This window comes from Mustela lutreola, chromosome 5 (assembly GCF_030435805.1).
Source record: "Mustela lutreola isolate mMusLut2 chromosome 5, mMusLut2.pri, whole genome shotgun sequence".
Taxonomy (NCBI): Eukaryota; Metazoa; Chordata; class Mammalia; order Carnivora; family Mustelidae; genus Mustela; species Mustela lutreola.
The window spans coordinates 121527358-121554719 of NC_081294.1; the positions used below are offsets into that span (position 1 = coordinate 121527358).

The window sequence follows — 27362 nt, forward strand, 5'->3', positions numbered from 1 at the left end:
TAAAACGAACTAGGCAATGGGCCAGGCTCCTCATTAACATCAGCTCCTTTCAGAAATATGTCAGCCCCTGGGCTATGTACTATTAGCTTCATTTTACAAGTAGAAAACAGAAAGGTTAAATTATTTGCCCAAGGTCACATAGCCTTTCACAGCCAAGCTTTTTCTGTCCCATCTGAGTTTGTCAGAGAATGGAATGCAGGGAATCGGTTACCCAGGTAACAAGAGGATGGGAAGCCAACTGGGGAGGGTGAGGCAACCCAGAGATTAGAAATTTCAGGAAGCGGCTATCATTTCTGTGCCGAAAGGACTAGCAGAGAGCTGGATCTCCCTGTGGAAACTCCCAACTGCAGCTAGCCCTTCCTGCAGAAGACATTTCTACAGAGCCTTCCAGAGGCAAAAAGGAAGGGGAAAGGCTACCCTCTCACCACCTCCAGTCTCCTGTCTCTGTCTCCCAAGCCCGAGACCATCCATCCCAAATATCCCTGGTCCAGGGAGCACGGGGAGCAGGGCCCCAGGGCAAGGAATATACCTGAGGGTAGAAAGGCCCAGAGCTGCTCCAGGGAGATGGTTTTAAAGCAAAACCAACTTTACGTCTTGGTCCTTCTATTTGTTTGCTTGAACATTACTGTTTTAGCAAGCAGAATACACACAAGAATAAATAGTAAGGGATTTTGCTGGATATATCAATGTATACGTTATCTTTTAATTTTTCAAGCTGGTTTTTTTTTGGGTGGGGGATGAGGGGGAGGGACCTCTTTCTTTTTTATCTAGTTTACTGACCTGAACGGAGTAAAAGTACTTCTCAGGCAGTGTTTAGGGGTTTATAGAAATAACAGTCATTCAGTCAAGAAGTATTTGTCACTCCCCTACCACAGGGCCAGAAAAATAATAGCTTGCCCTCTGGTTGGGAAGACAAAATATACATTTATGAAGGAATCAGTAAGCAAGAGAGTATAAAATAAAGTTTTCATTTGTTTGCTTAAGAAACTAAGAAAATCGAGACTAATGAGCAGATAGGAAGATACAATGTGCCATAAACAGGGCAAGGCTCAGAATTAGTCAGGAAATGCTGGTGTGAACACAGGGCACCTTTCTTGAGCAATCAAGAGTTTACCTAGGAGCCCCAGAGCTGCCCTAGCCTGCCTGACCAGGGGAATCTCCCTGTGGATGCCAACTCAGTGGGGTGGTTTGAAGAGCAGAGCCTCTGCTTCCTGTCACCAAGCCCACAGATCTCTGCAAACCAGTTGTCTCCGGTCCTGGCTGCATATTAGGATCAGCTGGGAAATCTTAGGAAAATACATCTATGCTCACCCAACTCTAGACAAACTGATTTCCTACACTCTGGAATGAGTGTTTCCAAGGGTCCCGGCTGCTTGTGATCTACACTGAAGAATGAGACCTATTGCTAAGTGAGGGCTTTCTGACCTTAAGGACCTCCAAACGAGCTTTTCTTACCATATGCAATGGTGTGCAGCTGAGCTCTGTGTATGAGGAAAGTCCAGAGGGCACCAAGATAACCTTTTATTGCTTCACGATTTTGCCACAGCTCTCACTGGACATGCAAATATTGATCTCTGTGGCCTTGCCTGCAAGTTGAAGAAGAAAAAAATTTTGAGTTGTTTTCAAATAACAGTTTTTATTGTTTTTTCAAACAATTTTATTAAAATATAATTCACGAACTGTGAATTCACCCCCCAAAACATGCAGTATAATTCAATGTTTTTTAGTGTATTCACAGAGTGGTGCAAGCATCACTTTTATTTAATTTTAGAATGTTTTTGTCATCCCCTAAAAGAGAACTCTGACTTTTTTTTTTTTTTAAGAAGCAAAGGTATTTCAGAAGCACACAGCATTTGCACTCTCTAAGTTGGGCTTCCACTTGTTGAAACTGTTTTTTTTTTTTCTGTCTTCCATCTTTTATATATGTGTAGAAGTTTGCTTTTATTTTCTTCTGTGTTACCTATGCCCTTGTGCATGTGGGTAGTGGTGGGGAGGGTGCCCAGATGGCTCACTAGCACAAGTCTTCCGCTGGGGGGCGCTCACAGGCTGCCGGTCCTATTGCTCTTGGCTCTTGATCGCCACCACCACCACCACCCCCAGCCCCCAGCCCCCACAGGTTTGCTGTGGCAGAAGATTTTAAGCATATAAAAATCTTTCTCCTCCAATGAGGACAGAGGGCAGTTCTGCTTGCCAAACACACAGTGATCCACAGGGCTGAAAACAGTTTGGAATATTATTATTTTTTGAGGGAAGACGGTGGAGTCCCTTGCCTGCTTTTTCCCTGCTTCTGAACTCCTGCCTCTTTGATCTTAACTGCACGCGTTGGCTGTCTTCTGTAGCCTTATTCTCCACATGCAGTTGCTACTGCATTAGGGTTGGCATCCTGTGCTTCCAGTCTTTTCATCTCCAGCTAATTAATACAGGGCTGAATTTACAACCAGGGCTGGTTTTGTTTGTTTGTTTTAAGATTTTATTTATTTATTTGAGAGAGAGAGACACAGTGAGAGAAGGAACACAAGCAGGGGGAGTGGGAGAAGGAGAAGCAGGCTTTTGGCTGAGCAGGGAGCCCAGTGGAGGGCTGGATCTCACATGACCTGAGCCAAAGACAGATGCTTAAGGACTGAGCCACCCTGGCATCCCCAAACAGGGCTGTTCAATTCATTTTGTAAAGCAAACCAGTTTCAGAATCCATAGGTTCTGTTTTGGTTTGTAGTTTTCATTTTAGAGTACTGGATTGAGGCTTTTTTGATCTGAATCCCAAGATCTCTGCTAGCTTTTCACTAGGTCCAGAGTAGCCCAGTTTCTGGCCCATAGAATATAATCCGGATATGTGGTGTGATGGAGGAGTACCTCACTTTCAGATCCTCGATTTCTTTATCTGTAAACGAGGCGTCAGTATGTACCTCTGGAGCTGCTGTGGGGGGTGAAGGGGATCTCTTACGGGAAGTGGTTAGCACGAGGCTAGCACAGAGTAAGTAGAAGCTTGGGACATACTGGTTTCCTTTCCCTCATCGGAAAAGTCCTCTGTGGGACATGGGGAGTTAGAGAGGAGAAGGGAGTTGGGGGAAATTGGAAGGGGAGGTGAACCATGAGAGACTATGGACTCTGATAAATGATCTGAGGGGTTTGAAGTGGCGGGGGTGGGGGTGGGAGGTTGGGGTACCAGGTGGTGGGTATTATAGAGGGCATGGATTGCGTGGAGCACTGGGTGTGGTGCAAAAATAATGAATACTGTTATGCTGAAAATAAATAAAAATAAATTACTTAATTTAAAAAAAAAAAAAGAAAAGAAAAAAGAAAAGCCCTCTCTGGGCTTCCCAGTTTTGTGGTTCTCTTTCTGGACCTAGCAGTGCTTTCCTTCTCCATGCTTCTCTCACCTCTCCCCACCCCACCCACTGAGCGTGGTAGTGGACACAGTTTTCTCTCTTGCCTCTTGCAGCATGTTTCCTAAACTGGATGGAATCTGACAGTAATCATTCCCAAATATTTCATTGCATCAGCTCAGTCATGTAGAAAGTGTGTAATTATGCCACGAGTTCAATAATGAGGCATTTGGTATTAACTATACTCAAATTTTAAAAAGATGATAATAATAAATTTTTAAAAATAAATAAAAAATCAGATACTTTGACTCTCTCTCAGGGAAAAGATAAAACTGATTTTACATTGCTAATAGATTGCTGACTATTGAATAAGCCCTGAAAAATGGTCCGGGCAGTGGTTCATTCATCAAGTTGCTATTTACTAGAAATTAAGTAGTGTTAGGTAATTCTTGTTAATTCTCTTAAGTGATGATGATATTGGAGTTACTTGGAGAAAATTCTTCAATTTAAGGAGATGTTTAGTGAAATGGTCAGGGGGTAAAGTTTTAGGATACCTTCAGTTTACTTTCAAATGCAGGTCCATATCCACATACAGATAGAGAGATAGATCCATCTATAATATATGCAAATATGGCAAATGTAGCAACAATCTTAGTAGTTACTGGGTCTAAGTGGTAAGAATATCAGTGCTCATTGGATTATTCTTTTAATTTTTCTGTGTGTTAGAAAAATTTTATAATAAAAGGGTGGGTTGGGGCCCCTGTGTGTCTTAGTTGGCTAGACATCTGACTTGAGATCTTAGCTCAGGTCTTGATCTCAAAGTCATGTGTTCAAGCCCCTTGTTGGGTGTGGAGCCTACTTTAAAAAAAAAAAAAAAAAAAAACTAGGTTAAAAATAAAACTGGGAAGAGGGGCACCTGTCAAATAAATAAATAAAATCTTAAAAAAAACCTGGGAAGATAAAATCCATAAGTTTCCTAAAAAATGTTCTCATTTGATTGTATTTTTTATGTCATTATACCTCTTTATGTTGTAAAAAATGCTTTATACTGAGCTTTATATTTTTTATATTTTGAGCATTTAAACAAAAACAAGTAACTGATAGTGTTGGTTAATCTGTGGGACTGAAATTTTCGAACATCCCGAGGAAATGACTTTCCAAAAACTTTTATATTTATTTATTTATTTTCATTTTTAAAAGTAAGCTGTATGCCCAGTGTGGGACTTTAACTCATGATCATGAGATCAAGAGTACATGCTCTAAGGACTGAGCCAGACAGGGGCCTCTTTTAAAAATTTTTAAAGGGGGCACCTGGGTGGCTCAGGGGTGGCTCAGTGGGTTAAGCCTCTGCCTTCAGCTCAGGTCATGATCTCAGGGTCCTGGGATGGAGCCCCACATCGGGCTCTCTGCTCAGCAGGAAGCCTGCTTCCTCCCCCTTCTCTCCCTCTGCCTGCTTCTCTGCCTAGTTGTGATCTGTGTGTGTCAAATAAATAAGTAAAATTAAAAAAAAAGTATAAGAATTTTTAAAGAAAAACATCTGTATACCTAAATTTTAGGGAGAAAGGGCTGTCTGCATATTTACTATATGGCCGTGGGACATAATATATATTAGCCTTGGAACAGGAAGCAGAGGGAGACTTTGTGGAGTGCAGGGAACTTTCTAGCAGACAAGAGCAACTGCCTCTTGAAGCTTTTTCCTTTCTAAAGTGGACCACTAATAACTCCCAAGGAGTGAAGGAGGCACTCAGTACATTCAGTAAAACAGTGCGTGTTTTTGTTGCTACTGTCTGCCTCTAATCTGAGAAAGATAGGGATCTGAAGATATTAATAATGAGTGTGATAGTGTTCTAAATTTGCCACTTCTGGAAGAGACAGATTAGGTAAATCTCTCACTGTAGATCCATTCCTCTTAAATTTTATCTGCATATGGTGAGTGATTCTGCCCCCTAGTCTGGCCTTCAGGAAACTTCGAAAACTTAGCTCTCACCATCTAGCACTGATACATGTGTGGGTTTTTAGATTTTTTTTTTTTTTTTCCCAGATTCATTAACTACTCAATACTGATTGCCCTCCACTATGGCCTGGGACAAGGTGAAACGGGCCCTGTACTGGGCTTCATTCACCAAGCTCTTGAAGCCTGGGGGTTTTTCAGTGAGTGGATTCCATTCACTGATCACTGTTACTTTTTGGGAAGAATTTTCCATATATGAAAGTGATTTCCTCCTAGTTTATCACACAGAGAGCTCTTAATGCAGGGTTTCATCCATGTGTCTGATATTTCTTGGATTCATGTTTTAATTAAAATACATGTTGATATGACTAATGAAAATATTACCTTATTCTGTTTAGCATGGAATAGTGACAGTCGGAAAACCTGAAATGCAAAGTGTCCCATTCACTAAGTCTGTGTCCTTATGAAAGATCAGTAAGTTCTTATTCTTAGTGTTTTCATCCCTAAAAATCTCATGAGCCTCTTTTTTTGTATCAAATAAGAATCTGTATTGTAGTAAATAATAAAGAATGATATAAATTATTATTAGTAGTATTACTGTTACTACCACTCTTCTTAATTCAAATAATTCCATTGACTTACATCCCCAGGTTATGACTTGCTTTGGGAAATGTTGTATAATTTTGTATTTTGGCTTTACTGAAGATGGTTGGGATTGAACCCAACTTTGGTGAACTTTTATTTCCTTATAGTTAGGTTATTTTTTCCCACTTTCTTGCATATCCCACAATGTGCAAGAAATGAAACAATTCTTTGTAACCCTTTTCAGGAACATATATATATTTTTTAATTTCTCAACAAAAGTCAATAAACTTTATGGCTTATTTTATCTTATCATCAAGACAAATGACTGTATTAGCTACTTGAAGATTTTATGTGCCACATAAAAATACTTGCTTTCATTCTCACTGTGCTGGTGAGAAAAATAATTCTGTTTCTGGGCATAACGAAATCAAAAAGCCATAATAAATAGAAGTTGTTGCGGGTATGGTCGTCTCCCTGCAGGGTTTGTCTTCCTGGGAGATAAGCAAGGAAGAACTCCGAGGAATTCCCAAAAATCACCAGAAGTGATGGCAGTTTTGGAAGCTGTGGTTCTCCCTTGAGTCCTTGCTGAACTGGGGCTTAAGTATGGCTTTAGGCTCCACATGGTCCGTAGACACCACAACTCCACGAGGAGCCACATGTCTCCCACACTGACAATTTGGGCTTTAAAATTGCATGAGGCATTTTGTAGGAGACGAGATGCCGTCTTGGAAGCACCATCAGATCTGTGTCTGGTTAATTACAGACTGACTCTCTACACTCCAAATGAATGTCTGTAGCTCCTCTTGATTTTTGAAAGCCACCCATGTCACTCTAGACTTATCACCATTTTCAGAAGGAAGATTAAAGGGGTCCTTGTTTTTACAGGCTATGTATTTAGCCCTTCAGGATTAAAGTCACTATTATATTACCTTGTAGTACCTCCTTCTTTTAAACATTATCTTTCTTTCTTTTCTTTTTATATTCCTATAGCATGTCAGTGAAAAAACCAGTGGCTCGCCTTCCAAGTCAGGAGAAAAGAAAGGACCAGATGAGGTAATTCCCGCAATACCGGGTTTTCCTTTTCTCTTGCTTTTAATTGTGAATTCTATCTTGAAATAGATAATGAGGTTGCAAAGAGCTCCTACTAGAATATTGGCAAATTAGTCTTAACTAAGATTTGATTCAAGAATATAAGTATAACTCATTAAAAATAAAAATAAAGTGTTCCTGGGGAAAGAACCTTTAGAAATGCTTTCTTTTTTCTTTTCTCTTTTTTTTTTTTTTTAAGATTTTATTCATTTATTTGACAGAGAGGGAGAAAGAAAGCGAGAGAGGGGACACAAGCAGGGGGGTGGGAGAGGGAGAAGCAGGCCTCCCGCTGAGCAGGGAGCCTGATGAGGGGGCTCGATCCCAGGACCCTAAGATCATGACCTGGGCTGAAGGTAGATCCTTAATGACTGAGCCACCCAGGTGCCCTTAGAAATAGTTTCTATTTAGGAATAGAAGCCAGTTATTCAAGGTGGCTTCCCTATAGGAATTGCTGAACCTTAAATATTTTGTTGGTGACATGACAGATTTACAGGGAGGAACCAAATGCTGTAATGGAAAAGGACATCTTTCTTCCCGGGGGTATAGTAGAAGAAGGACAGTGATTGCTTGTCCTTATTCAGGTTCATAAACAAATGGGAGAGAGAAAGACTGTTTATATTTGGATCAATTCTGTGGAAACAAGAGTAAAATGGAGCCTTTCCACTTGGGGGTGAGTTTTTGTTGACACTGAATTTCTTCCTCCTGATGATGCTCCTTTATGTGCCCTGTCAACACTGGCCGACATCTCCATGGACAGGTCCTGTGAATGTGCTGTCCTTCCAAAGGGTACTGGAAAGCATACATTGACCATTATGTTTTTCTCTACATTATCAAAATGTTTTTAGAAATTTTGATCCTTGAGGTACCTGTGTGTGTGGTTCAATCAGTTAAGTTTCTGCCTTCGGCTTAGGTCATGATCCCAGGGTTCTGGAATGGAGCCCCACATCCGGCTTCCTGCTCAGTAGGAAGCCTGCTTCTCCCTCTGCCAGCCACTCCCCTTGCTTGTGCTCTGTCTCTGTCTCTCACTCTCTCTCTCTCTGACAAATACATGATCAAAATCTCTAAAAGAAAAGAAAAAAAAAGAAAGTTTGCTCTTCTTTTCCGCAATTTTGTAATATTTAATATATTTTGATATATTCAATATATAAGGAGGCTGTTATAGCTAGAAGCTTCTATGGATCCTGCACTATGGTTCGCTGAACTTTCTACTGTCATTTTCATGACCAGGACCCATGAAAATATAATTTAGAGTCTTTCCTTTTTAGTTATCAACTTCTATTTTTTTTTAATTTTTTATTTTTTAAATTTCTTTTCAGTGTACCAAAATTCATTGTTTATGCACCACACCCAGTGCTCCATGCAATATGTACCCTCCATAATAACTTCTATTTTATTTATTTATTTATTTTACACTGTTTAAGTCTGTGTAACAGTTGGTCTCATGGAGAGAGCACTGGAATAGGTAAGACTTTTTTGCCTAGAGGGCTTAGATTGCATGAGACAGCTTCGATCATCTGCCACCAAGTTTTGCTTGAAATAGATTATTTCTTCACAAGCACATTGGTAATGAATTTTTTGTACCCATGGAAGGCAGATGTTTCTTTAAAATTAGAAAATAAGAGTAAACATTTATTAAGATTTTATCCTGTTTCTTGGTTAAATTATTAAAAAATATACTCCCATATGAAAAAACACATTTTCCCCTTTATACTGGCACGAAAATCTGTTGAGTGTCATTCAGCTCCTTATCTACCCCACTTTTTTTTTTTTTAAGATTATTTATTTATTGACTTGACAGACTGAGATCACAAGTAGGCAGAGAGGCAGACAGAGAGATGGGGGGAAGCAGGCTCTTTGCTGAGCAGAGAGCCCTATGCAGGGGGCTCGATCCCAGGACCCCGGGATCATGTCCGGAGCTGAAGGCAGAGGCTTTAACCCACTGAGCCACCCAGGCGCCCTCTACCCGACCTTTTAAATATATCCCCAGATAAGTTATCTATCAAATAATTTATGATTTCAAAACTCTAATATTTCTTTATTCTCCAGATCTCTAAATAATAATTTTGGATGTTATTCTCTATTAATATTAGTTGAGATTAAATTATTCACACAAAAAAAGGAAATCTTCTCTATTGTGGTCAAATAAATAGTCAGCTAGTTCATATATCACCAAGTATGTTATTATGCGAAAGCTTAAATATTATATCTTGAATGTACAGGCATTGTTGGTTTAGGCAACAACTGCTAGCCCAGTGTTAGGTTGTTTTTGCTTTTTTTTTTTTTCCTAACGAGGCTAAAAAAGTACCTTATTTCCATATTTATAAGGGGCTTGAGGAAACTAATAAGGACCTCTGTTATAAATGCTGCCTCTTGGCAGCCTGCACTTTAAGTTTGAAACCAAAGGCTGAACTTTCACCTCAAAGAAAGGAAGAAGGAATTTTTCTTTTCTTTATCAGCCATTCAAGGAATTCTGGTATTGTTTCACAATGCTTCTGAGAAACTCAGATTTATAACTCTTGTACTTGGTGCCAAGCCAGGACAGATTGGTCTGTTTTCCTCTGTCCCAGCCAGCAGAAGTGAAGAGGGGACAGAGGATTTTCCCCACTCCTGCGGCATAAATCACTGCAGAGATTCAATACAGTTTGAGACTGAAGATTGTTCGTCCTCTCCCCAGATTCTGTCCGTGTTCATCGGATAGGGTAGACAGACCTGCAGGTGGGATGACTTGGTAGTCAAGGCATATTTCTAGTTCAGTCTGTCTCCAGGGAATCTCTTATTCTTTTTTTTTTTTTTTTTTTAAGATTTTATTTATTTATTTGACAGCCAGAGATCACAAGTAGGCAGAGAGGCAGGCAGAGAGGGAGGGGGAAGCAGGCTCCCCGCTGAGCAGAGCCCCATGCAGGGCTCTATCCAGGACCCTGAGATCATGACCTGAGCCCAAGGCAGAGGCTTTAATCCACTGAGCCACCCAGGTGCCCCGGAATCTCTCATTCTTTATGTCACATACAAATTAGTCCTTGGTGAGATACTGTGGCCCTGCAGAGAATTGGAGGAAACCATCTTGCCTCAGACGTTATAACTGTGCACAGTTATAAAATCATGTGTAATTTGGGTTTGTTATCTGCCCCACCTATCAGCCACAATTGGTTACCATCCTCTTTCCTTCTCAAAATTACCGAGAGATTTCCTGAAACTAACCCCTTCTCCCAAATATTTCATTACCTACTGCTCTCTTGAACAAGAAATGAGATCCAGAAGCTTCATTTGGGTTTTGGCAATCCATTTGCAGACTAATATATACTTCCAAAGTTTAACTAGCATTTAAATAGCATAGTATGCAAACATGTGGGTTCCGCTTCCACAAACAAACCCAGGCCCTTGAAGCAAAGTCAGTTTGAAAATGGGCTTTCTAGGGTGCTCAGCATCGGGCATCGGGCTCTCTGCTCAGCAGGGAGCCTGCTTCCTCCTCTCCTCTCTCTGCCTGCCTCTCTGCCTAATTGTGATCTCTCTCTGTCAAATAAAAAAAAAAAAAATTAAAAAAAAAAAGAAAATGGGCTTTCTAGGCTCTGGGCTACTTCTTGGTATTTTTTTCCTTTCTCTCTTTATTATTCTGCTGCATTTTATTTGGAAGCTCAAGAGAAAAGATACATAGGAGGACTTCAGGAAGATGTAATCCGGAGAAAAAATGATTAGGGTAAGGTAAGAACCACTATTATATTGTAATATGTAAACACACTTGGGTGAAGATGAGAGCTTTCTCTCCAGAAATTATAAATAGCTCTTACTTGTTTGGTGTTTGACTTCTATGCACTAATGATCCTAAGATGATCCTAAGAAGTTGGCAGCAACTTTAACGGAATCTTACAACCAAAGTAACCATTTGTCATACAAATGCTTGAGGAATGACTAGAGTTAAGTGTCTAGGGGAATGAATTCACTTATTTGTTTGTACCAATCATTGTGAATTGGCTTTGTCCTCCGATGTACAGGAATTATAAAATGAAAAGTTGCATTGACTAACAAGCCAAAGATACAATGACTAGAGCAAGAAAAAGAAAAATGGAAACATTTAACACCAGCTCCTTTAAAGACACCCGAGCAGAGAAGCCTTTCCAAACCTGCAGTCATATCTACTTAAAGTATTTGACTAACACATCTGGCCTCGCTGGGGGACTGTGAGCATTTTAGAAACATATTTCAGTGAAAGCCTGAGGAATGGAATTTAAAGTGTAAAATGGGCACAATCTTACAGAGCCAATTATAAGAACTCAAACTGAATAACATATGATTTTAGGGGCACAGAAAAGGAGCTATAAATACAAGACAATAGAAATTGCACCTTAGAGGAAAAGATAAGGGGCAGATTTTCTTCACCATCAATAACAGCATTGGTGGCATTCTTTTCTTCAGTATTTACCTTTCCTTCTTCTAAAATGCATGAAGTATTGAATGACTCCAACATTTTTTATACCTTTTCTCTTTATAGATTTTGTCTTTTTTATTGTTTTTTTTAGATTTATTTATTTATTTGAGAGAGGGAGAGAGAGAACATGAGCAGGGTGGGAAGGGCAGAGGGAAGGAATCTCCAAGCAGAATCCCCTCTGAGTGCAGAGCCCAACTCAGAGCTTGATCCCAGGACCCATGAATCATGACCTGAGCAGAGAGCAAGAGTCAGAGGCTTAACAGACTGAGCTATGCAGCTGCTCCCCAATCAGTCTTTTTTTTTTTTTTAAATCACCAAAGCAATATGTACTTATGAAAAACAGTATTACCTGTTTTTCTACCACTTAGTTGTAACTATTGCTATGAAATTTTTTGTGTATTCTTAAATTAATATGAGAATATCATATGTTCATAATATATATACTGATTTTCTCAACTTTTTTTTTTTTTTTTTTTTTTTGAGAGAGAGAGAGAGAGAACGAGCAATGGGGAGGGACAGAGGGATAGGGAGAGAGAGAATCTTAAGCAGGCTCCATGCCCGGAGTGGAGCCCAACGTGGGACTCCATCTCATGACCCTGAGATCATGACCTGAGCCAAAATCAAGTGTCTGCTGCTTAACTGACTGAGCCACCCAGGAGCCCCTGATTTTAGCAACTCTTTATACAGCTAAAACACAATCACTGAAGAAAATTGAGAAAATACTGAAGACTTAAAAAATACCATCATCTGGAATTCTAGCATTTACAGAGATGGCCGCTACTTCTGTCTGGGTGTATTTTCCTACATTTTTTTTCTGTGTATATATTATCTTAAAGCTGAGATAACAAAGAATTGTCATTAGGAGGGTCTAGAAAAAAATAATGTGCTTTGTGAAAGATCAGTCTTTCCAGTTAAAAAAAGTTATCGTTGTGGGTGGCTTAAGAAAATCTTTATTCAGGCATCTTGGCATTTAGTGTGGCATTTAATCTGGTTTTTATTTTGTTGCCGTGTATTTGAGGGAGAAACACATACTTCAAAAAGTCTTCTGGGACAGTGTTCCCACAAGCAAGTGGTGTAGCTGTTTGTAGAAAATTCTGGAAGAGTAGTACAGCATACATCTTTTAAGGGATTATGGGTCGGGACAACAGAGGCCATAGTAGTTGTGGGTAGTTGACTGTGGCTGTGTAAGCTCATGTCCCAGTGCCCAGGAAGAGACAAAGCCAGAGATATGCCCCAAAGGCAGTCCCTCTTGGCTCTCCTGGACACCCATACCAGGAGCCAGCCCAGAATCCAACCGCCTACCTGATGTGGCAGGTCAAACTAAGGGAGGCACCGGAGATTCTTTTGGACTGCAGTTTCCTCATTTTCTACCCCCTCCCTTTTTTTTTTAGTTCTAAATTTTGATTTATTTCTTCATTGACTAGAATATTTTTTTTTTAAGATTTTATTTATTTATTTGACAGAGAGAGATCACAAGTAGGCAGAGAGGCAGGCAGAGAGAAAGGAGGAAGCAGGCTCCCTGCTGAGCAGAGAGCCGGATGTGGGGCTTGATCCCAGGACTCTGAGATCACGACCTGAGCTGAAGGCAGAGGCTTAACCCACTGAGCCACCCAGGCACCCCTAGAATATTTTTTAACAGAATTTTTTCAGGGAGGGAGCATGAATGGTGTTTTCTGAGTCTGTGTGGATCTAAGCATGCTTTGGTGCTGACCTCACACATGAAATAAATACAAAATTGCACAACATCCTTGACTAGCAGTTCTGGTCCCTCAAAATTCCATATCTGTTGCTTTCTGATTTTTCTGGCTTTAGAGTTGTAAATAAAATGTCTAGGGCAGCCTAGTTTTATTTTTATAAACCCTGTTTTTCCGGTCTTGGCGCATATGCAATTTTGTTGCTGTTCTTACAATTTAAAAAATTGGCAGGATGTGCCTATGTATCTGTTTCTCTCTATTAATTTCTTCCTGAAATGTTTTATTTAATTATTGTTCCTATTTTGGTTTAGCTTGCATGGCCATAAAAGTCCACCCTTTATTGATTTCTAGCCATGGGATGGGACAGAATTCAAATTCTTTTGTTGATTATATATTGCAGAGTCTCTCCCATTTAAAAAAGGAAGTTTGGTAGTTCACTAAGCTCAGTAGCTGTTCTGTTTAAAAAAAAAAAAAAAAAGGCACAAAACTGCATGTAAAACTCAGAAACATATGTCAAAAGCTAGAAAGCAGAGACCTTACACATCATCATTCAATGAATTGTTTCATCAGAAGTGAAAGCTAGAGCTTTAGTAAAGATGATGAAAATAGTGTGCTTTTAAATTAAACGTCTGTGATATAAAAATTGTTATATCATTGAATAGGAAATGGTTAATAAAAACAATAAGTACTTTGCCTTTATCAGTGAGCATATAAATATATCAACATTATATCATATAGTCATAATTTCCCCTTCATTATTGTACTTTGAATTTATGAGCCTAATTAACTAAAACCTTAGATCCCACCAGAACTGTCTCTGAAAAGCTGTCCATGGAATTGGGATCAAATGTTAACAAATTAGCAAAGGAACTGAATGGAAGTTAAATTTACTGGCCTCAGAGTAAATCATAAGTCCTGGAAACCTGATGGACAGATTATTTAATATTATTCCTGAAATATACTATGTTTTAAAATATGGATTTGTTTTCATTCCTCTCTTTAGATTTTATTAGCTTCTCAAAGATAATGGCATGACTGGTTAAAAAGGGACAATAACCTGAAATCATACTCATAGCAAAATAGCTGTTTCATCTGAGGACTGATAAATGTGTGATTCTTATCATAAAGTCAACAACATTTTATCATACAACAGTGGGCATAATAGCTCATTATAGTCTTTTAAAAATGGTTCCTTGGGGCACCTAGGTGGCTCAGTTGCTGAGCGTTTGCCTTCGGCTTGGGTCATGATTCTAGAGTCCTGGGATTGAGCCCCACATCGGGCTCCCTTCTCTGCGGGAGGCCTGCTTCTCCCTCTCCCACTTCCTCTGCTTGTGTTCCCTCTCTCGCTGTGTCTCTCTGTCAAATAAATAAATAAAATCTTTAAAAAATAAAATAAAATAAAAGCAGTTCCTTAGTGAAAGCAAAACTTAATGGAAAGGTGACATCACCAAGTCTTGTATGTTTCAATCGACATTATTACAGAATGCCTAGCAAATGCATAGAGCACTGTGTTAGTAGAGAAAATTATTAAAAACTCCCTATTCCTAATTTCCCAGGATGCTACATGAAATAACACAGTGGTTCTCAGGTATTAACGTACCTAACAATCGCTTAGAGACAGTATGAAAAATTTGGACACCTGGGCCCCATCCTCAGAGAAGTTGATTTAACAGGTTTAAGGTAGGGTCAATGAATCAGGGTTTTTGTTGTCTTTTTTTGCTTCTTGTTTTGTTTTGTTTTTACCAGTTACCCCAGATGGCTCTTATGTCAATGGTCTTCTGAGCACATTTTGAGTAATTCTGAGATAATTCTTATGGAGTGCTTAACACCGTGCCCAGTACATATGAGCATTTCTTTCCTGGTTTTTGTTCTCTTTTTCTTTGCTTTCTTTTTAAGAGGATCTCCCCACCCTGCCCCTTGGCCCAAGTCTGCTCTGCCATGTTCTGGGGATGGCGTGACTCCGAAGCACGTTAAGAGTGCTGTAGTTTCAAAGAGTCATTGATCCTGTGGGCGCATCTGGTTGGAGAGGCAGGTACTAACCCTTTTTTTTCTTCTTTTCCTAGGACCTTGTCCCTACAGCTCTTCCTTCTTTCACTCTTTGCTTAATAACTCCTCTTCAGACTACATATTAGTTCAGTCTTCCTCATTATAAATGGTTTTAAAATATGTCCTTTAAAATTGCTCAAGCTCCCATTCTATCTACCTATCTTACCCTCACTGCCAACATTCTTGGTTGAAATTACTGAAGAAAAGAGCATAGAGAGAGCGAAGAGAGAAAGCAAAAGCAAATGTTGATAAATCCCTATATGGGGGAGGTGGGAAGGAGAAATCAGTGAACAAGTCAAAGGAGAGGCCGCTGAAAGGTAGACCTGTATGTTTCAGTGTTGTCAATGGGAAGACTGGAAGAAAGGTCCAGGCTGATAATTGCCAAGTTATGGGACGGGCTCTTGATTGTGGATTGGGATTTCTTTTGTCCCCTTTGGAGCTGTTACTGTTAGGATTATGAGGGTGCTGAGCAAGTGGCGATTCTGCACTGATGACTTTTGAATGTACATCATTTTATGTAATGAACATCTGATAAGGGGGGGGGGAAGGGAGTTGGACTGAGTGTTTATTTATACAAAAAGAGTTAAGTGTGGCCAAGATGCATCCCATGGTACAGATTTCTTGGATTGTTTGTCAATTGTATGGATAAACGGATTCATTTGTTAGTGGAATAATAACAGATATGAAAGACATTATTTGGAAGGAACTCAGGAGTGAATTCTAAAGGTATGTTTATCTTAATCATTAGGACTGCAGTCTTCTGCTTGGTTATTCCCATCAGGGTTCCCATCCCCTTGCTCGCTCTTTTGTGAATCAAGCCTCTGATTCCTGAGTGGTCTAACTGGAGCTAAAGGAGCAGAATTTTTTGGACTTCAGTACGTTCCAGAAGTATATCACTCTGGAATCTGAAATCTGCAAATATGGTTTTGAAGAAACACATTTATCTTACAGGAAACTGAAGGCTAAAATGCTTTCATATTCACCTTCCAATTTTGGTTTCACTCAGTACTTGGGATAAAAATTGCTTCACTGAATATAATTTTGTTACTTACTTTTTTGTGTGCTTTCTTAAAACACTGAATAGACTCGGTAAAATCTGAAACCAGACATCTAGTTCATTGAATAATGAAAGCTGAATAGGAAGCTGAATGACTAATAAATGTTAAAATGATTCATTTAAAAGATAATGAAGGTTCCTACTACCAGCCATAAGGACAGGAGCTCGCTGGGATACTTCTTAGGTGTGATTACTGCCCAAATGCTATAGACATAAAGTTCAGGGGACACCCAGTGGTTAAGAAGAGGAACTTCTCATTATGGTACATTGTTGACTTTGACTTTATAAATTAGTATATATTAGGGGTGTGTGTGTGTGTGTGTGTGTTTTAAGAGGTTGATTTTGGGGCCGCCTGGGTGCCTCAGGGGGTTAAGCCTCTGCCTTCTGCTCAGGTCATGGTCTCAGAATCGTGGGATAAAGCCCTGCATCAGGCTCTCTGCTCAGTGGGGAGCCTGCCCCCCCTCCCACCTGCCTGCCTCTCTGACTACTTGTGATTTCTGTCTGTCAAATAAATAAATAACACCTTTAAAAAAAAAAGAGGTTGATTTTGACTTTTATACATTTTCTTTAAATGTTTGAAAACTTCTACATTGTAAGATTGGAAATACATAACTAAGCTTTTTCCTTTAATAAAAACATAAATGGTATTTTAAAATGTAAAATAACCGAGAGACTTAAATAAGAAAAACAAACCTTTTTGACACTGAAATTCCAAGTCCAGAATTTGTTTCAAGTACATAATTGGAGGTGTGCTTGGTGGCACAAGGATCTTTATCACTGTGTTTGTAATAATCACAAGCTAGGAGAGAAACACATGTAGAGCAGTAATAAATTGAAGTTATGATGCAGATAGAGTAACCAAGGCATCTTTTACACCATGCTTCAAAGAACTTTTGATGCCCGAGAAAAGTGTTTATGTTAGGTTTAATGTCTTTTTTTCATCAGAAGGAAAAGAATAGAAAACAGCCTTAGGTAATAGAAGAATAATGGAAGAGGCCTTAGACCTTAAAGAGAGGAGTATTTTACATGTGAGCCTTTTTTCTTTGGACCCTCTCAGAGATACTTCCAGAACAAGGCTGCTGCTGTGTGTGTACGTGTGTGTGTGTGTGTTAAATAGAAGTGAATCTCTTAGATATGAACAGAGTAAGGATTTAAGTAAGACTGCTTAGAGGGCAAGGATTCTTTTTTTTTTTTAAGATTTTATTTATTTATTAGAGAGAGAGAGAGAGCATGAGAGGGGAGATGGTAAGAGGGAAAAGCAGACTCCCCATGGAGCTGGGAGCCTGGTGCGGGACTTGATCCGACGACTCCAGGATCATGACCTGAGCCAAAGGTGGTCACTTAACCAACTGAGCCATCCATGGACCCAGAGGGCAAGGATTCTTAACTACTTTTAGTTCATAGTCCCTTGGGAATCTGATGAAAACTGATCTTTTTCCTTTGAGAAGTACACACATGTGTGTATATAAAAAAACACCCTTAATATGTGGCATACAGTTTAAAGACATTTAGATATACACGCTATTGTCACCCCTGCAGGGGCAATCTTCATGAGCAGGTATTTTTAGGAGGTACCATCTGATAATAATTTCCCATTTGGCTTGTTATTGATGCCTGTAATTCCCTTGTTAGCAGCTTACATAACTTTGAGTTAAACGTTGCCTTTCCCTGGCTTTGCTTTTAAATTATGGGTATTCCTAGGAGAGAGAAAGTATTAATTATTAACATCTTAGTGAGAAGTAGTTTGACAAAAGAAGAGAATTATGTAGCACAATTTTTCTGTTGATTGGTTATGGTAGTTGAGAACTAGAGAGCGTTTGATAATAATAGCTAACACAAATATAGCCATTACACACACACACACACACACACACACACACCTCTTACAATAATCCCATTCTCCTGATGAGGAAGTTGAGGCAAAACTTGATTAAATAAATTATTTAATACCAAGGTCGCACAGGTATTTGGTAGTGAAGTTCAGAATTGATTCAGTTTAAAGAGTCTGTGCTTTTAACTAGTATCTGATAGTATTCATAAAATTACTCATTTTAAGAATTCGATGTAAGACCAACACCAAAAAACTTTCTTACTACTGTTGTCAATTTTTGTAACTCTTCTTTCCATCTCTCTCCTTGGATTGTGCCTTCTTTCCACTCAAGAAGTTCGTAAAGTATTATTAAGTCATTCCACAGGAATAAAAGGCACAGCATAGGGAATAGAGTCCATGACACTGTAATGGCATTATGTGGTGACAGTTGGGATCTGCACTCGTGGTGAACCTAACATAAGGAACAGAGAAGTGGAATCACTATGTTGTACACCTGAAACAAATGTAACAGTGTGTGTCAGGGGCACCTGGGTGGCTCAATGGGTTAAAGCCTCTGCCTTCAGCTTAGGTCATGATTCCAGGGTCCTGGGATCGAGTCCCGCATCGGGCTCTCTGCTCAGCAGGGAGCCTGCTTCCCCCTCTTTCTCTGCCTACCTCTCTGCCTACTTGTGATCTCTGTCTGTCAAATAAATAATAAATAAAATCTTTAAAAAAGAAAAGAGTAAATTATTCCAGTTCCCAGGAATCTGAAATGTAAGAAAGGAAAGGGACAGCCATTCCCTCTCTGGGGGGGTTATGAAGTAAACTGAGTCACAGCAGACTCAGAGTCAGAAGGATAGCATTTGGCTGCTTGTCAGGGCAGCCCCCTCGGGACTAGAAAGACTTGAGTTGACTGGGAGATGATGAATGGGTATTGACTCATGAGAATATAGCCAAACACAGTGAGTGCAACTACTATAGTGAGTGTTATTAAGACTGCTGTGCACAGGCATTTCATTCAGTCAGTGAAATTCTATGCAAGGAGTTAATGCCAAGATTTATTCTTTAAGACTTTTTTATCAGTGTTTCCCAGGGGCTAACATATCCTGTTTATCGCATTGCATTTGTGGTAGCATACATTTACATTTCTTTTGTTAATAAAGGCAACCTGTTCTTATTTGTACACTATTTACAACCATGGTATAAAGGAACATTTGTAGATAAAAGTCAAGCTTTATAATTGCTAGTGTTGGGGAATCTGCCTACCCTTTTGAAAGGCAGTCATTTCCCAGATACTGTTTTCCAATTTAGCATGTGTTTTCATGTGGAAACACAATATTTCTTGTCATTTTATAGGGTAACTATTAAGTAATAGAACTGATTTGTTAGCAAATATGTCAAAACAGATATTTTAATGAGAGTTTTTATCCAGAGAACTAGTACATTTCATCAAGTCTGAGAAACCACTGATCTAAAAATGCCCTAATTAGAAAATGCTAAAAAAAGGAAATAAAACCATCACTTAACCTCTGACCCCATCTTTCTTATACTGATATTTTTATTGAAGTGTAATTGGAATACAGTGTTTTACTAGTTTCAGGTGACAGACAATGATTCAACAATTCTGTGTATTATTCAGTTCTCATCATGATAAGTGTACCCTTCATTTCCTGTCCCCTCACCCCCTCTCCAGTGATTTTAAGAAGTATCCATTTGCAAGAGGTATGAAAAAGGAAAGAAATTGGTGGCCTCATTCAATAAGATGAAATCCAATGATAACCTGAAAATTTATATAGTTAAGATGTTTTCCATTGTCCAAACAGTGCTGAAACTAATTCCACTTTTATATTCAGGGCACAGAAGAATTTCATCTCTTCCTCAGTGCTTCCCCCCCCCCCCCACTAAAATCAATCAGTATCATCCAGTTCAATAGCCTTCTCATAATTACCACATGTGAATCTGATGAATTTTTGGGAGTTTCAGAAACTGAAGTCTCCATTTAGAGGATAAATGTTTGTTTTGCATCTAAGGATAATCAGATAATGTGTTGCAGTTTCTGAAAACAGTTCAATGAACAGATATTCAAAAATATCTTGAGAAATGATTTGAGTATGTCAGCAGCCACATTGAACCTTTGAGGGTTTCATATTCTTTTAATGCAAAAGTTCTTGTGTATCTGTGGGCTCAAAAATTTGTCACATAAAATATTTGATCTGTTACTTATAGACCATTGTAAGCTAGAGAATCCCCTAATCTGCTAATTAGGGGCTCCTCAGGGGATATTCGCTACCACTTTTTTTTTTTTTTTAAGATTTTATTTATTTATTTGACAGAGAGCACAAGTAAGCAGAGAGGTGGGGCAGGAAAGGGTGGGAGGCAGGCTCCTTGCTGAAGCATAGAGCCCGATGTGGGACTCGATCCCAGGACCCTGGGATCATGGCCTAAGCCAAAGGCAGAGGCTTTAACCCACTGAACCACCCAGGTGCCCTTTGCTACCATTTTGATAGAAAAGTAGACCAGCTCCATTTTCCTGCATTTTAAAAAAGATTTTATTTATTTATTTATTTATTAGAGAGTGAGCGAGCATGAGTTGAGGGCAGAGGTCAAGGGAGAGGGAGAAGCAGACTCCCCGCTGTGCAGGGAGCCCCATGTGGAGCTCCATCCCAGGACCTTTAGACCATGACCTGAGCCGAGGGCAGGTGCTTAACCAGCTGAGCCACGCAGATGCCCCATTTTCCTGCATTGTGGGTGGAGAAGAGAATCACTGAATTTGTGGCTACAGAAACTCTGACCAACTCTCAGGCAAGGAAGGCGCTGTGTCAGCTGGGGCAGGACACAGAGGTCTTGCAACACAGGTAGCTTTTATCATCACTGGAAATCTCTGAGGAATGAGTCTTTAAAAACCAACTTGTGCCTTTATTCATACCCAACCCCTCACTCTTACTTGGAATTTGTCAAGCTTCTTGGATTGGTGGGTTCATCAAATGTGGAAATGTATTGGCCATTATTTCTTCATATATTTTGGGTTGTCTCTGTGCCTTTCCTGGTCTTTGGAGGCTGCAGTTATACCAATATTAGCTGCTTCAAGTTGTCCCACAGCTCACTGACCCTCTGTTCCCTATCCCCTGGTCTTTACTTGCTGTTGCATTTTGGGTAGTTTCAGTTGCTGTGCATCGACATTCTCTAACCTTTTCTTTTGAAATAGTCCATCAGTTCTTCATCCTAGTGTATTTTTCATCTCAGATATTGCATTTTTTTATCTTTACAAGTTTGATTTGAGTGGTTTTTAAGAAAATATCTTTTATGTCTCTCCTTAACTTACTTTTGAAAAAACTTCCAATCTTGAAATAATTAGATTCCCAGGAAGTTGCAAAGATAGTTATGGAAAGGTTCGCCTGGACCCTTCATATAGTTTTCCCATTGGTTACATGTTATGTAATCATAGTACCTTGTCAAAACTAGGAAACTGACACTGGAACAACATATGTATGTAAGTTCTGTGCCATTTTGTTACATGTATGGATTTGTGTAGCCAGCACTTCAATCAAGATACTATGCTTTTTTGAACATTATATTTTCCTACCTATGAAAAATAAAGTTGTATGTTTCTGCTTCTATGCATGCCTTATAATTTTTTATTAGAGGTCAGACAGATGTGAATTTCATCTTGTTGATGCTTGTTAGTTGCCCTGTTGCCTTAAGTTTGCTTGAGTTATGTTCTGGGACACAGTTAAGTTACCTGGAAATAGTTGAATCCTTTGAGGTTTGCTTTTAAGCTTTGTGTGGCTGGACCCAAGCGGCCTTTAGAGCAGGACTAACTTGTCCTTCTGCGGACTCTACTGATGATTCTGACTGCTGCAAACACACTCTTTTCCTGGTCTCTAGGTTATACCTCTGCTCCTTCTGGTGTTCTTGACCCAGGCTTGGGGTTCCTTCCCAGACACACACATGCAGACCCCTGCGGCTCTCTCTTGCTGCTCTCTTCTTTCTAGTACTTTTTTTGTGAACCCCATAAGGTCCCTTGGTCTTTGGAACTACAGGCTCTACCTCCTCAACCCATAGAGATCGATGGCATCTTCCTGGGTTCCTCCTCCACGTTCCATGTTTTCCATGTTCAGGCAGCCTGGAAACTTCTCCAGGCAGGAAGCTGGGGCCATCCTAGGGTTGCCTTCACTCGTTTCCTGGTCAGGGAACATCCAGTGCTGCCTGGTGTCCCATGTCTGAAGCCACTGTTTCGTATTATTCTCTGCGAGTTCTTTAGTTGTTTAGGGTAGGAACAAAAAAGGATCCTCCTTTTGGGATCTGGATTTCCTTATATTTTTAAGTCCCCATTTCCTTATGTACAGACTTCATAAGTATAACTTGGACTTGAAAGGAGCATGTGGCCCAGCTTACAAACTTAAGTTCCTTCCTTTACTCTGAAGGTGTTTGAGCACAGTTTTGAAGGTGGGCGGTTAGGTGTTTCTCATTCTTAAGCCTGGTCACTGACTTACTCATTTGTTGAGGTACTAATGAGTTGTACTGCTTTCCAGGTAGTCTGCCACTATTTCAATGTGCAACAAAACTATTGAAATCATCTCTGCAGTATCTTAACATCTGACACCTTCAGGTGCCTCAAAAGGGTCCTTGCAGCTCTCAGGAAACACACTGAGGTCATGTCTGTTCCTGCCTATTTTTTGACCTTGCATCACTCCTCCTACACACATACACACACACGGGACCTGTGTGACAATGCCAGCAGCTGTCCACTTCATCTTTGATGTCTGATGCCAGGCCCACAGCACCTGTTGCTGGGACTCTAACAGGCCTCACTCAAGAGAGAGGGTTTCCAGCATTCATCCTGTAAGTAGCCCCGAGGCCCCCCTTTAGCCGGCATTTAGTGAGTAATCATGCTACATCTGGCTGTGGGCTTTGTGCCTCACATTTATACTTTCATGTAATCCCCAGAGCACACACAGGCCTAGGAGTATGACATGCTCCCCCCAGTCAGTGTCACTGGGTAGGGTACTCAGAAGGGGGTATCATTTCTGTATTGAAAAAAGAAAAACTAGTCCTATTTTGAAGGCTGCTTTCGTGCAAACTAACAATGCTTGAAAGCGAACTTCAAGAGGATCAAACTGTTCTCAAATAACTCACTGGTGTCCATTATTAGAATCGTGGCCAGTCCTAAGAAAAAAACTACCTTTTTCTAACGAAAGAAAATATTTTTTTTTCCTGATTATATAATTAAAAGCTCATGGAAAATTCTCAGCAGGCACTAAGATTTCTCATGAGGTAAAACTAGGCCATTGGGAGGCACCTGGGTGGTTCAGTGGGTTAAAGCCTCTGTCATCGTCTCAGGGTCCTGGGATCAAGCCCTGCATCAGGCTCTCTGCTCGGCAGGGAGCCTGCTTCCTCCTGTCTCTCTTCTTGCCTCTCTGCCTACTTGTGCACGCGCTCTCTCTCTCTCTGTCAAATAAATAAATAGATGTCTTTAAAATAAAACAAACAAACAAACAAACAAACAAAAACTAGGCCTATTGGGATTCCTGTTGGAGAGACCAGCCTCTTCCATTCCTACTTGATGAAGAATTTGGGGTCTCTCTAGTGCAGGGAATTGCAACCTGTGGGCCATTCCTCATCTCCTTTGATCCTCACAGTCTTCTGTCTTAGGTGTGGGTACAGTTATTTCTTTTTTCAGATGAGAAAAATAGTGCTTACAAATGTGCATACACTATGGTGAGTGCTGTGAAGTGTGTAAACCTGGCGATTCACAGACCTGTACCCCTGGGGCTAATAATACATTATATGTTAATAAAAAGAAAGAAAGAAATAAGGAAATGTGCCTACACAGGCCCATGGTCTCAGTGGGCATTTGGTGGAGCCAGGATTCTGGTCATGCAAATCAAAAGATAGAGCCTTTACTCTAGGGAAGCTGACACCTTTCTTTGTGGTCATTAAGTCTCAGGACAACATGAGGCTTCCCTCGGGGCCTTTCTTGAGATTCTGGGAGATGGTGACACGGCCGCTCTTTGCCTGGCTCTTGGAACATTGTGAATGCTTTGGAAACAGTTTTTGAGACTTGAGTTCTGACTCATTTAATAAAAAAATCTATACCATGAACTATGGCAGACATAGAAAAACAGTATATAATTCATCCTTTTCATACCTTTCTACCCCTGCAGTTAGAAGTGATCTAATCTGTGTATTCACTGAACTCAAGCATGGCATGCCTCTTTGGCGGGTCTCTTGACTGACAGATTCTGAACCACTTTCAGAGGTAGGAGAGGCTGCTTAAAGGACATGTGGATTCCTAGTCCATGGAAATGGCCTAGGGACACTCACCATTGCCCAGGAGATCACACATGCTCTGTCAGTCATTACGACTGAGGCCTGTAGCCTGCTCCATCAACTACAAGGAGGGAATGACTCAGCCAGGCCTGTGACCTGATGGTAGGGATAAGGGGCGGTCACTTCCTGATCACTTCATTTCTATAAAACTTCAGTTAAACGAAGAAGTGCTCATAAACATCACAAGGGCTGGGGTTGGTTGGCAAGGAGAAAATCTTCCTGATGGCCCTTTAGTCTATCGATTTATGAACATGAAAAAAAATAATGTGACTCAAAATTTGGGTCATTATAGTCTTGGCATCCTCATTTAATGTCTTAATCTTTCAGAGACTGGAGTAATTCTGTGTGTTGGGAAATGCAGAGTCATAGCCAGATGAGCTTGTGGTGAGAGTTTCTTTTTCTTTTTCTTTTTTTTTTTTTTCTTAAGATTTTATTTATTTATTTGGCAGACAGAGATCACAAGTAGACAGGCAGGCAGAGAGAGAGGAGGAAGCAGGCTCCCCACTGAGCAGAGAACCCCATGCAGGGCTCCATCCCAGGACCCTGAGATCATGACCTGAGCCGAAGGCAGAGGCTTTAACCCACTGTGCCACCCAGGCACCCCGTGGTGAGAGTTTCTTACTGTGAGTGGGTGAATTCTCTTCTTTCTGAGGGTGGATCCAGCCTTATCACTATTAGTGGATATGCAGACCTAACCAGTTAGGACTGGTGCCCAGGCCAGAGTAGGAGGATTTCCAGGGGCCACGGCTGATGGTAAGGGGCTGGGGGCATGAGGGTAAAAAAGATGCCTGCATGACTAACACAAGATGACATGAAGCCAGGGGACTTTGAGAATTTTCAGCTGGAGATCAGGGAGGACTCATGAGGGCTAGATGGTCCCCAGAGAAGATCAGGAAGCAAGCTCAATCTAGAGGAAACCGATAATCTCAAACATACCCGACTCTAGGGCCTTCCTAACCTTGCATTCCTTTAGCTTAAATATCCTCACCCAGCATCTTGTTTCATCTCTTATCATACATGCCCAGACCCACCCTGCTTCACCTGCACTAACTTTTTTTCTGTTTTCCTTAGGGCCTTTGTGCATGTGAGTCTGTCCATCTAGAATGCCTCCCCTCCTCCGTCCCATAGTTTCACGATTAGGTTATGTGTAGTCGGGCGGGTCTCCATCAAATGGCGTTTCTTTGTGTACCCCGTCTGGAGCTAGCCTCTGCCCGCCACTCTCTGTTCCATGACCCTGTTTCATTGCCTTGACAGCACGCATCACTCTCGGAAATCATCTTGTTTTTGTGAAGTGCACAGTGAGGTTGAAATCAATGACCCCCACTGCGGTATTCTTGTCTTTATTTCTTAGGTCCACCCCCTTACACCAAATCCATGCATACACTATGGCCGTCAGAAGCTATTTGTTCGTATACTTTATATTTTGAAAGAGACTCATGATTTGGATTCGGTTTAGGCCATCCCCTCCTTTCACCAACTCCCGTACCACAGTCGCGATTCTAGCTTTTTCACAGCCTCTTTTATTTCTATCCCATTTATCCAAGACTTTTTCTTCCCTTGGCCAAGGGCGCTGCATGTATGTTTGGGAAAGACTTTAGTCAGCAAGCCATGCCTGGGAGCCTGAGACTCCTGCAGATGCCGGTGAGGCCTCTTGGGATACCCAGTTCATGAGCATGTGTCCCTCCTGTCACTACAGTGACCTTCCGGAAGTGCTCTGGGTGCGGTCAGCCATGGATATAGAAGGCTGAAACTTGGAGGACAGCAAGCTAAGTTTTGACTTTTCTGCTTCCTGAGGCAATATTTAACCTGAAGGAAAAGAAGGCTTCAGCCCAAGATTCCATGGAGGGAATTTTCAAAAAAATACAAATCTTGCTAAATGTAAAAGAATTAAGCCAGATTGCTCTCAATTATATATTTAAAAAAAAACACAGTACTGTAGTGACAGACAACTTTTTTTTTTTTAAGATTTTTTACTTATTTATTTGACAGACAGAGATCACAAGTAGGCAGAGAGGCAGGCAGAGAGAGAGGAGGAAGCAGGTTCCCTGCTGAGCAGAGAGCCCGATGCGGGGCTCCATCCCAGGACCCTAGGATCATGACCTGAGCCGAAGGCAGAGGCTTAACCCACTGAGCCACCAGGTGCCCTGACAGACAACATTTTAATATCTATGTAATAGCAGTACTGTCCCTCCTATATTTAGTGCCTATAGTACATCTTACACACATTTTAGCTTTTAGAGCATAATCTTGCCACTTGGCATTATAAAACTTTCTAGTTTGTAAGCTTGCCTCTCTGAAGTACAAATCTTCTTAAGAGATAGGCCTTGTTGAGAAAGAAGCTTTGTATTTTACCTTTCCTTTTCTCTGCCCTCCATTTATTATTTTTTTATCAGTTGAAACAGTGTACTTGTATAAGAAAATGCAAAAAAGCACAAAGAAGGATTTTTTTAATTTTTATTTTTTTAAGATTTTATTTATTCATTTGACAGAGAGAGACACAGTGAGAGAGGGAACACAAGCATGGGAAGTGGGAGAGGGAGAAGCAGACACCTTGCTGAGCAGGGAGCCCAATGTGGGGCTCGATCCCAGGACCCTGGGATAATGACCTGGGCTGAAGGCAGAACTTAACCACTGAGCCACCCAGGCACCCCAAGAAGAATATTTTTATTAAAATCGCTGCACCATCAGAAGATAACCTCATTTGAACTTCAGTGATCATACTGTCCATACTATTTTATAAGCTGATTTTTCTTTATGTAAAATATGCATAATATGTTTTCATTTAATGAAATGTTCTTCTAAGCATGATTTTTAGTGACCGCATGGTACTTCATCCCGTAGATGTCCATAACACAACCCGCTATCATGGGAGGCAGTCCAGACAGGGAAGAGAATAGGGTCTGAAGCAGACATACTATTTTTTTTTTTTTAATCAGATGTGGCAATGGCCGCATTATGTACTCATCCCATTCCTCAGTCTCTTCACCCGTAAAATGAGGATAACAATAGTACCAGCAATGTATCGATTCCTGTAATGATTAAGTTATGACACAT

The 27362-nt window shown here is 40.4% G+C and overlaps 1 protein-coding gene and 1 non-coding gene across 15 annotated transcripts in view; one reads left to right on the forward strand and one right to left on the reverse strand.

Annotated features, from left to right (window-relative positions):
* CAST (calpastatin) overlaps positions 1-27362 on the forward strand; it is a 112237-nt gene that overhangs the window by 7185 nt on the left and 77690 nt on the right. For all 14 annotated transcript variants that reach the window (XM_059175521.1, XM_059175523.1, XM_059175522.1 and 11 more), the window contains exon 2: positions 6850-6912. In XM_059175521.1, coding sequence (XP_059031504.1) covers positions 6850-6912 — 63 coding nt within the window. The remainder of the gene's footprint in view (positions 1-6849; positions 6913-27362) is intronic.
* Positions 8360-8481, reverse strand: LOC131832910 (small nucleolar RNA SNORA28). The gene has a single exon (XR_009354253.1). It is a non-coding gene; the product is annotated as a small nucleolar RNA SNORA28 (small nucleolar RNA).